The sequence below is a fragment of the Ranitomeya variabilis genome, chromosome 6, assembly GCF_051348905.1.
Source record: "Ranitomeya variabilis isolate aRanVar5 chromosome 6, aRanVar5.hap1, whole genome shotgun sequence".
Taxonomy (NCBI): Eukaryota; Metazoa; Chordata; class Amphibia; order Anura; family Dendrobatidae; genus Ranitomeya; species Ranitomeya variabilis.
The window spans coordinates 89,355,686-89,367,756 of NC_135237.1; the positions used below are offsets into that span (position 1 = coordinate 89,355,686).

At 44.2% G+C, this 12,071-nt stretch overlaps 1 protein-coding gene across 2 annotated transcripts in view; it reads right to left on the minus strand.

Moving 5' to 3' along the window:
- The window catches only part of LOC143781868 (uncharacterized), a 57,650-nt gene that overhangs the window by 22,227 nt on the left and 23,352 nt on the right, over positions 1 to 12,071 (minus strand). For both annotated transcript variants that reach the window (XM_077268770.1, XM_077268771.1), the window contains exon 12: positions 6,188 to 6,262. In XM_077268770.1, the coding sequence (XP_077124885.1) occupies positions 6,188 to 6,262 (75 nt within the window). The remainder of the gene's footprint in view (positions 1 to 6,187; positions 6,263 to 12,071) is intronic.

Sequence of the window (12,071 nt, forward strand, 5' to 3'; positions counted from 1 at the left end):
AAAAAATTAAGAAAAGTATTCAAGCAGTGATAAATTTATTGGCTAACCAGAGAAATTACATTTGCAAGCTTTCAGAGCTCAAAAGCCCCGTTCATGAGGCTTTATTACAAGTGAATTACTGAGAAAAGATGGCAACATTTAAATAGGAATTACACAAGGACATGAGGTGATGCTTGCTAGAGATAGGCCAAGGAGATCAAATTAAGGTTTTTGTTATACATGCAGATGAGGTGCACGTGTTCTATCAGAGATCTGAAGACCTTTTTATGGAGGTGTGAACTGTGTCCATGTAATGAGTCGTGAATCCAGGTGTCAAATTGAGTCCTATTGTTAGAGATTGAAACATATTTATCAACTCGAACTCCCATGTTTTTCTTTCTCTGTCACTGTTAAAATGACCTTTCAATATCAGAACTTTTAGATCTGCTATCCTGTATCCAGGTCGAGAGAAGTGTATTCCTACAGGCGTCTCCAGCTCATTTTTTATTGGATGTCTATGCAGATTCATCCTTGTTTGTAGTTTTTGTTTTGTTTCCCCGATGTATGTCCCTGCATTGCACCTTGTACATTGTTTCATGTACACCACATTGGAGGATGTACATGAAAAAGAGTCCATGATCTTATTTATAGTCCTGATTTGTTTTAGGTATGGGGATATTATCTGATGGTGATATGTGGGTACAGGTCTTGAATTTCTTACTGTTACAGAGGACTGTGCCGTCTGTAATAGTGATGTGAGGACACTTCTAACAAGGATAGTCCTTAGGTTGGGAGGTTGTTAGTAGGAGAGCAGTGGCAGTTCTGGGAATATTGCTTTTAGCCTGTGGTCACTTTGGAATATGGGTTGGAGGTCAGTGCCAATTTTCCTTAAGATGTTCATGTGAGGGTTGTATGTGACCACAAGAGACACCCTGTTGTTGTCCTCCTTCTCTAATCCAGGAGGCTGCTTCTTGGGATCCTTGTAGCTCTGTGGATCTGTTCATCAATTACAAGTGGGTGATACCCTTGTAGTAGCAATGTTTTCCTCAGTGACAGTAGGTGCAGTTTCCTGTCGTCATTGAACAGATCCGAATGTACCTTGACTGTAAATTATTGATTTTTTTGTGTGTGTCTTGGATGAAAGCTGTTCCATCTCAATATCATTCTGATCTGTCTATGAGATTTATACCGTGATATTGTCCTGTGTAATGTCCTGTGCTAATGACACATTTAATGATGGGTGAACCCCTGGATTTTCGGGTCTGGCGGGTTCTGCCAAACAGTTAAAAAAAAGTTTGGTTTGGGTACCAGAACAGTATCCGAACCCAAACCCCATTCAGATGAATGGAGTGCCCGAGCATCCATTGTTTGCCATGCTGTCAAAGAGCTGCGGCTGATTAGCGAGTACTACTCCCATCAGCTTACGCCTGCTGCCGCTAATAAAAGCAAGATCAGGCTTCATTGATGGGAGTATTCATCAGTCGGTGCCTGCGCTATAAATAAATAAATTTGAAGAAAATGATGGGTCTTTCTATTTTTGATAACCAGCATGGCAAAATTGACAGCTGCGATTTGCAACCTTCAGCTGTCAGCTTTAGCAAGGCAGGTTATTAAGAATAAAGGGGTCCCACCAATGTTTTTTTTTAATTATTCAAAAAATTATTTTAAAAAATGGAATGGGATCCCTAAATTTTTTGATAACCAGCCAAGGTAAAGAAGACAGCTGGGGGCTAATATTCTCAGGCTGGAAAGGGGCCATGGAAATTGCCCTTCCAGCCTAAAAATAGCAGCTAGCACCAAGAAAACGTCTCATGGTGCAGCACTGAGTTCCCTGCAGTTCACAGTGAGAAAATTCTAATAGATAAGCCTTTTCTCGTGCAGCTGCAGGATGCTATTTTTAGGCTGAGAGGGCCAATATCCATGGCCCTTTACCAGCCTGAGAATACCAACCCGCAGGTGTCTGCTTTAGCTTGGCTGGTTGTCAAAATTGAGAGGGCCCCCAGGTGTTTTTTTAAATTATTTATTTAAATAATTTGAAAAATTTGGCATGGGACCCCTCTATTCTTGATAACCAGACATGATAAATCTGACAGCTGAGGGTTGCAGCCTGCAGCTGTCAGTTTTGCTATTCTGGTTATCAAAAATAGAAAATCTTTTTTTTCACATTTATTTATAGTGCAAGTGCCAGATGATGAGTATTCATGTTAACGGCGCCTGCTATCACTGTTATTAGTGGCAGTAAGTTTTGGCTGATGGGAGTAGTACTCTCATCAACTGATGCCCTTGTGACCAAAGGTAAACTTTTTACCTCCAGTCACAGCTGCTGGTGCTCTGACCGGTAGTAAGAATATTATTACCAATCAGAGCTACCGGTGTTTCTCGCGCTGTCATGCAGACATCAACGTGGGAAACACCTGATGTTTGGGGTGCTAAACCCGAACAGTAAAATGGACTTCCTGGAAAAGACCATGTTCGGGGTCCGTGCCCAAACAGTAAGTGTTTGGTATGGACCCTGAACTTTAGTGTTCGGGTTCGCCCATCACTAGTCACAATATGATATCATCATTAAAAAATCAAATTATACATTGGAGTAAATGCAGCCATGATTCCTCTTTTTAAGGGATTGGCTCTGTTTCAGCCCAGGCAGTCTTAATTTCATATCTATAACAAAAATTAAGTTTTCTTTAGAAATAGAGATAGTTAGAAAATAACATCTGTACAGTGTGTATCCTAAATAAATGCAATGACTGAAGTTGTAGCAATCATGGGCACAGTTATAGAGACTTAGTAGATAAAAAACAGATAACCAACAATGGACTCCATAAACTTCACTTCTATCTGTGTGAGAATCTTTACATAACAATGTGAAAACTTTTTTCTGTCCTCACTGCTCTTATGTTTTGTTGACTCTTCTAACATCAGTTATGTACAGTATATGCAGCCATGTTGTATCCAGGGATGTCAAACTCAAGTACACAGTGGACCAAAGTCAAGAACTTAGACTAAGTTGTGAGTCAACCTTGAAATTTATACCATTAATTGAAACCGAAAAAAATGAAGTGGAGGGGGAAAAATGTGTTGGGGGAATTTGCCTAAGGTAGGGAGAACCCCAATACTGCAGGAGAAGTTAGGGTTGTGGGGATGGCAGATAGCAGTATACAGGGGAAAGAAGAGGGTGTGTTGACGCTCACAAAGAAGGGAACTTAGGGAAGTAGAGAAGATCAGAAGTACATAAATAGCACTGAAACAAGAATATTCACTGAATATTTGCACCAAAGGGGCAAATAGGCACAAATGAGTCACTCAGTTGTGTGACCATATTCCATCTATTGCTCCTTTTGTGGCCTTATGTTCATTATCTAATTTTTCCACAACTGACATTCAATGACACTTTTACAGAGGAAGAACTACAGCCATATATATTTTAATAAGGCTGCCAGACAGGTCCTCGAGGGGAGATATGTAGCATTGAGTTTGGTAACCTCAGTGATGTAAGGACAGAAAAGCAGGCTCCAGCACATACAGTGCCTTGCGAAAGTATTCGGCCCCCTGGAACTTTTCAACCTTTTCCCACATATCATGCTTCAAACATAAAAATACCAAATGTAAATTTTTGGTGAAGAATCAACAACAAGTGGAACACAATTGTGAAGTTGAACGAAATTTATTGGTTATTTTAAATTTTTGTGGAAAATCAAAAACTGAAAAGTGAGGCATGCAATATTATTTGGCCCCTTTAACTTAATACTTTGTTGCCCCACCTTTTGCTGCAATTACAGCTGCAAGTCGCTTAGGGTATGTCTCTATCAGTTGTGTACATCCAGAGACTGAAACTCTTGCCCATTCTTCCTTGGCAAACAGCTCGAACTCAGTGAGGTTTGATGGAGATCATTTGTGAACAGCAGTTTTCAGCACTTTCCACAGATTCTCCATTGGATTGAGGTCTGGACTTTGACTTGGCCATTCTAACACCTGGATACGTTTATTTATGAAACATTCCATTGTAGATTTTGCTTTATGTTTGGGATCATTGTCTTGTTGGAAGACATATCTCAGTCCCAGTCTCAGGTCTTTTGCAGACTCCAACAGGTTTTCTTCAAGAATTGTCCTGTATTTGGCTCCATGCATCTTCCCATCAATTTTAACCATCTTCCCTGTCCCTGCTGAAGAAAAGCAGGCCCAAACCATGATGCTGCCACCACCATGTGTGACAGTGGGGATGGTGTGTTCAGGGTGATGAGCTGTGTTGCCTTTATGCCAAACATATCGTTTGGCATTGTTGCCAAAAAGTTCGATTTTGGTTTCATCTGACCAGAGCACCTTCTTTCACATGTTTGGTTTGTCTCCCAGGTGGCTTGTTGCAAACTTTAAATGACAATTTTTATGGATATCTTTGAGAAATGGCTTTCTTCTTGCCACTCTTCCATAAAGGCCAGATTTGTGCAGTGTACGACTGATTGTTGTCCTATGGACAGACTGTCCCACCTCAGCTGTAGATCTCTGCAGTTCATCCAGAGTGATCATGGGCCTCTTGGCTGCATCTCTGATCAGTCTTCTCCTTGTTTGAGATTAAAGTTTAGAGGGACGGCCGAGTCTTGGTAGATTTGCAGTGGTATGATACTCCTTCCATTTTAATATGATTGCTTGCACAGTGCTCCTTGGGATGTTTAAAGTTTTGGAAATCATTTTGTATCCAAATCTGGCTTTAAACTTGTCCACATCATGGACCTGCCTGTTGTGTTCCTTGATCTTCATGATGTTCTCTGTGCTTCAAACAGAACCCTGAGACTATCTCAGAGCAAGTGCATTTATACGGAGACGTGATTACACACAAGTGGATTATATTTATCATCATTAGTCATTTGGACAACATTGGATCATTCAGAGATCCACAGTGAACTTCTGGAGTGAGTTTGCCGCACTGAAAGTAAAGGGGCAGAATAATATTGCACGCCCCATTTTTCAGTTTTTGAATTTCCACAAAAATTTAAAATAACCAATAAATTTCGTTCAACTTCACAATTGTGTTCCACTTGTTGTTGATTCTTCACCAAAATTTTACATTTGGTATCTTTATGTTTGAAGCATGATATGTGGGAAAAGGTTGAAACATTCCATGGGGCTGAATACTTTCGCTAGGCACTGTATATTGCTGAGAAAGTTAATGAAAAATGCCCAGGGCAAGGTTTACGAGCAGTCAGAGAGATGGGTGTCCACTAGTGATGAGCGAAAAATACTCGTTACTCGAGATTTCCTGAGCATGCTCGGGTGTACTCCGAGTATTTTTTAGTGCTCGGAGTTTTAGTTTTTAGCACCGCAGCTGAATGATTTACATCTGTTAGCCAGCATAAGTACATGTGGGGATTCCCTAGCAACCAGCCAACCCCAAAATGTACGTATGCTGGCTAACAGATGTAAATCATTCAGCTGCGGCGCTAAAAACAAAAACTCCGAGCACTAAAAAATACTCGGAGGACACCAGAGCATGCTCGGGAAATCTCGAGAAACGAGTATATTCGCTCAACACTAATGTCCACATATCCCCACTCCGGGCCGTGGTACGGAAGTCCACCTGTATCAGTATGGTGCTGTGTGCAAGCTGAAGAGACCTTACTTGTGTGGCTCAGTCTGCTAGAGGCTGAGTGAAGGTCTGATGTGAAGGTTTAATTGTGTGAGCCCGTGCTATGTATGGACGGTTTTTGTTGATCTTATACCTTTTGTACCCAGAAGAGGCAGTTTTTGTTTGCTAAGCTGGATGGTTTATGGACATTTAATAAACCGCACGTGTGTTTTGAACCCTGTGTGCAGCAGCGTCTACCTGAGAGCTGATCCCTTATAATATGTACAGCCATGTTTCATATCCTCCCCAGTCTCCACCTTGTTACACATACAGTAACAGATTATAAGCATTAACTCTCTAATAAATGGCCATTGTTATAGTTGATCCTTTTATAAATGAGTTTTAGAGTGCATTCACTTCTGACAGCCATTGACACCCCCTCCTCCATGAGATGCAATTGTGGGGTGCCGATCGGTTATTATGACTGACGGGAACCTTCTGGAGGCCTCCATGTCTGCCATGTAAAATCTGCTATATCTCAGCCCGAGCCTTCCTCAGTGTGTACCCAGTTGTAACAAGTCAGGTATCAGTCACAGTAACGCATATACAATCCATAATATGTGTATTTCTCATTATCTCTTTGCTTACGGTCCGATGTTTTCTTCCATTTCATCCATTTTGAATATTTCGACCATGGTGGTCTCTTGTCCCTTCTCTCCCTCACTAAATAACATAATCCATTTTAAGAGATGGTTAGTGTGTGTACACACATTGCAATTATGGTGCATTTTTTGTCGCGATTTTGGGAAAATATGGCCTGAAACAGACCTTGGTCAAATGGAGTGAACCCACCCTAGTGAAGATAAATAAACCGTTCATGAACAGGTGAGATTTTTCTGATGAATTCGGAATTTGTCAGGACAATACCCAGATCTGCACCGCTCCAGCAGTTGGCACTTCTAAGCCCATGAACATTGCACCTTTTATTGTGAATACGGGCACAGATCAGCGCCATGTCTCACGCCGGCCTGTATCCGCAGTCACGAGTCAGGGCATAAGACAGAGACCGGTGTGGGAACTTCTTGTTTTCTAAAAAATTGGTGAACGAGAGACAAGGTCTTATCTTTATTTCTCTCTTTATGTTTTTCAGATATAAATTTGTTGACTACAGCGGATTCCCTGGACTAAGGCGAACCTTCAATGCTTTTTTTATATATATTTTGATTTAATATATTGGAGAACCAGGAATGCATTGAGGAGTGTTCTTTTTTGTGTGCGATTTTATTTTTGGATTACTGGGTTAGTAATGGGAATGTCTGATAGACACCTCTCCATTACCAACCCTAGGGTTTGCTGCCAGTGATTTTCGGCAAGTTACAGCTGACATCAACCCAAACTGCTATCACTTCGACTGACACCACACCAAGGTAATCGGGAAGAGCCAGGCAAAGCGCCAGAATTGGTGTATTTAATGTCATGTGCCACTTCTGGGGTGGCTGCAAGCTGGTATATTTAGGTTGAGAACTGCCTAAAATCATGGACTGTCCCAGCCGGATAATATCAGCCTTCTGCAGTTTGCTTTACCTTTGCTGGTTGTCCAAAAATAGGGGGATCTCACATCATTTTATTATTTATTTATTTATTAGGTTAAACAAGGCTAAACACCCTTTAGTGCTACATGAAAGGCACTAAAGCATGGAAGTTTATAATATGGAGGGGGCTTTTGAAAATATATATCTACAGGATATCAATCTATTCTATCTATTTATCTATTCTCAGAGTTCTGGCTGTGAATTTACTGTACTTAGCTGATGAAATTCTGCGGTTTCTTTGAGATGTGTGCAGAAAAATCTGACAGCATACGCATGTCCCGTGTGCCGTACAATTTTTTTTCTAGCACCCATTGCTTTGGTGTCTCATCCTATATACGTGGCCACTCACAGCATGCTGCAATTTTTTCTCAGTGCCATTATAGCTGAGGAAAATCCCACAGATAAGCAATTTCTGCAATGCAATGTTTTCTCGCATTGCACTTTTCTGCATTCTGCCTCAGTGTGAGCGAGTCCTAAGTGTAACTGCAGTGCCCCAGAGTCCTGGTCGTTGCAGTTCTGTGGCTCCGCCACTAAGGGGAGCTATGGTACGTCTGATGGCACTGAAGGAGTTCATCTGACCAGGTATCACAGACACCAATACATTTCACAGCCGGGCCTCCAGGGGGAGCTAAGGGTTCTATTCATTAGGCCACTCCTCACATACTGGTAAAACTGGGGGTCAGGCAGGAAGTTAGAAGAGAAAGCTGACTGGGTTAGAACCAGGCAACACCTTGTGGCAGAGGGTGTTGTGGGGGAAGATTTGGTAGGGTCCCTGTCAGGGGTGGGATCCTGACAGAGGCCTGGCTACTTGAGAGAACGTAACGGGACCGTGCCTGCTCAGCATAGCGGCGGTGCCCAAGGAAGGATCAGAAGCGAGATATATTGTGCTGAGTGAGAAACGAGATCAAAGCAACAAGGAGAATACCAGTAGGAGTCGTGCTGTGAGACCGAGGCAACATCCTACTGAGGCGCACAACCGGCGGCCGGAACGCCGAGGGAGTATTACAATATTCAGCTTCAGGCAATACTCTAAACCAACGGCAGGACAGTCAGTCTAAGGCGGGCTGTCTCACCTAAATCACCTATGCAGTCTTGGGGGGCAACTTGTGGAGAGGGGCGACTCTAGGGTCCCGGAAGAGCTCCGAGCCTACCCGTCATACGGGTGCCGTCCTAACCGTAACATCAGGGGGGGACGGAGGATTAGCAGAACATCATCTAATCGAGTTGTGAGGGAACTTAAGAAACAGACACAACAGTTGTGGGGACTTTCCGTAAGCACAGCAGGGAAGGACCGCAACACCTAGCGCTAGAAGGAAGGCACAGATCTCCACCTGCTAAGAGAACTCTGGAGGTGCCATTGGACCGGCTGGACTTGCGCAGCCTGGTTATCCGGATTCCGGACTGAGGACCCAGAGATCTTCAGTAAAGAGGTAAAGAGACTGCAACCTGGTGTCCTCGTTATTTACTACAACCTACACTGCACCGCAACATCACCATCTACATCTATCACTGTACGCCCCTCAGCAGGGTCACGGACCGGGTCTAGCCACTGTGACAACCCCAGAGCAGAGACTCAGAGGCCCGGTACCGGGTACCCCTCGGCCCTGCGACAGTGGGGGCGCTACAACTTGGCGTCATGAACAGGATCTACTTAAGCCTGAAGAATCAGGTCATGTGTGCCTTGGAACTGTGATTTACTGTGCTTGGACTGTACTTTATTGCAAAGACTGTGGATTGTCACTTGCCGCCAACAGTTCGCGCCAAAACCGCCGCCATTACAGCGCTAAGGAGAGCGCAGGAGAAGAAGAAGGGCGTGGAAGTGGGCGTGAACAAGCTGAAGAGCGCGAAAGACAATGGCCGCCCAGTCTAAATATCTCGGCCCCTTGAGGACGTGTCCGTCAGCAGCCGAGATCCGCCTCCTGATCCTCAATGGTGGGCAGAGACAGAGAAAACGAAACCGCCCACGAAGGAGAGAGCGGGAAAAGGACCAGGAAGAAGAAGTCAGTGACATGGAGGACGCCATGGCCAGCCGCCCGGAGCCGGAGCGTGGGGTCGGAGCCGAGGACTCCCCCAGCTACCCGGAGAGGCACCGCAGCCAGACCTCCACAGTTGACGCTGACCTCCTGCAGACCGGAGCGGACGAGCTGATTCACCAACTCCTGCGGACGCAGCTGAGCACTGAAGCCGGGTGGAAGAAGACCATCATCGGGAGCCTCGCCAGACGTCTGTCGGCAGCCTCGTCTGGTCCGGAGCAAGAAGGAAGTTACAGCGCTCCAAAGCCAGAAAGCAAGGCTCTGCCGGAAAGCGAGATGCTGCAAACGGAGATGACAACGCCGCAGCGCCAGGCCCTGCAACCAGCGTTCCAGATCCCAGCGGAGGCAGAGCAGACCGGCACCGGAGGGACTGCATCTGAAGCAGGTATGAAGGACGACCCTGCCCTGACGACCGATACCACTCCAGTGACTGCTAGTGCCAAAGCTGCTGACCCCGTTCCACTGACTGATCTTGCAGCAGCCGCTACCTCTGCTGCAGCAGATGCCCATACTCAAGCTGCGCAGACCTCCATCGCTGCGCATGATTTAACCGTACATGAAAGATGGATTAACGGCGTTTGTCCAGCACTGGGTGTAACCCTGGACTTCACTTTTCCCAGGCCAAGAGGGGTTAAGTGCCAGGTGCAGCCCTGGAAGCCGTCCAACTAAACCTCAGAAACCTGAAACTGCACATAGTTAACTGTTTGTTTCCCTGCTTTTTGCTACTAAAACCCGTCCAGGGTTAACTCTTAAAGGGATCCCTTTGTTGACCCGGGATCCCTATTGCTTTTTGTTTGCTTTCTAATTTTTGCACAAGTTCTCAAAGACTGCTGAATCATGAACAATGCATGATACAAACTTCTTGTAAATAGTTTGCACCTTCTTAAAGGTGCTCCATACTGGTTTTACATAAAAGAAGGACTCTTTGCGAAGATACCGCACCGGAGCCTTTGCTGAGTATGGACTGGTAGCTTGAGAAGATGTGCTACCTCATAAAGACTTGGTCCCCTCTTAAAGGGGATGTTCACTTGTTGCACTTAAAGAATGGTATTGCTTTAAGACAGATAGATAGCAATAATGTCTCGATAAAAGGAAAGTGATGATGATGCTTACATGTAAAAGTGTATGTATCCAACTAGTTGATTGTAAGGAATGTTTGATAATGTTGATAGAAGAATAAGGACAGAAAGTGAACCCATACGGGGTTAGTCAGCGAGTCCTCTTAGGAGCCATGTAAGGATGGCTCAGTGATTTCAAACCGAAAGTAAATGTTATGTTCTATACTGTGTATAGTAGTTGAAAAGGCAGTAGGCCCGGGCTGAAAGGGGCGGTCCTGTAAAGAAAGGAGAGGCAGTAGGCCTGGAGCAGTTAGGACAGGCGGTCCTGCAGATTTAACGAAGGAGAACGAAAGAGAAAGAGTTAATTAATATTATAATGTTCAGAATAATTCTTTAGTGGGTTAGCCTGTACGCCCTTAAAGAAGAAGTCAGTTTCATAATGTTTTATAAGTAAGTCTTTAGTGGATAGGGAGTATACGTCCTTAACCCCTTCAAGTCGCGGCCCTTTTTCGTTTTTGTGTTTTCGTTTTTCGCTCCCCTCCTTCCCAGAGCCATAACTTTTTTATTTTTCTGTCAATATGGCCATGTGAGGGCTTATTTTTTGCGGGACGAGTTGTACTTTTGAACGACATCATTGGTTTTAGCATGTCGTGTACTAGAAAACGGGAAAAAAATTCCAAGTGCGGTGAAATTGCAAAAAAAGTGCAATCCCACACTGGTTTTTTGCTTGGCTATTTTGCTAGGTTCACTAAATGCTAAAACTGACCTGCCATTATGATTCTCTAGGTCATTACGAGTTCATAGACACCTAACATGACCAGGTTATTTTTTATCCAAGTGGTGAAAAAAAATTCCAAACTTTGCTTAAAAAAAAAAAAAAAAAAAAGTGCCATTTTCCAATACCCGTAACGTCTCCATTTTTCGTGATCTGGGGTCGGGTGAGGGCTTATTTTTTGCGTGCTGAGCTGGCGTTTTTAATGATACCATTTTGGCGCAGATATGTTCTTTTGATCGCCCGTTATTGCATTTTAACGCAATGTCGCGGCGACCAAAAAAACGTAATTCTGGCGTTTCGGATTTTTTTCTCGCTACGCTGTTTAGCGATCAGGTTAATGCTTTTTTTTAATTGATAGATCGGGCGATTCTGAACGCGGCTATACCAAATATGTGTAGGTTTTGTTTTTTTTTTATTGTTTTATTTAGGATGGGGCGAAAGGGGGGTGATTTAAACTTTTATATTTTTAATATTTTTTTCACATTTTTAAAAACTTTTTTTTCCCACTTTTGCCATGCTTCTATAGCCTCCATGGGAGGCTAGAAGCAGGCACAGCCCGATCGGCTCTGCTACATAACAGCGATCATCAGATCGCTGTTATGTAGCTCAAATGCAGGTGTGCTGTGAGCGCCGACCACAGGGGGGCGCTCACAGCCACCGGCGATCAGTAACCATAGAGGTCTCAAGGACCTCTATGGTTACCTTCCTGACTCATCGCCGACCCCCGATCATGTGACGGGGGTCGGCGATGACGTCATATCCGGCCGCCCGGCCGGATGCGGTAGTTAAATGCCGCTGTCTGAGTTTGACAGCGGCATTTAACAGGTTAATAGCGGCGGGTGAATAGCGATTTCACCCGCCGCTATTGCGCGCACATGTCAGCTGTTCAAAACAGCTGACATGTCGCGACTTTGATGTGCGCTCACCGCCGGAGCGCACATCAAAGCAGGGGATGCGACATGCGCAGTACATGTACGGCGCATGTCGCGAAGGGGTTAAAGGCAATGTCAACTTGTTATTCAAAAGTTTGCACTAAGTAGAATACCCGGTTGGGTAACAGGAGTTATTTATAGC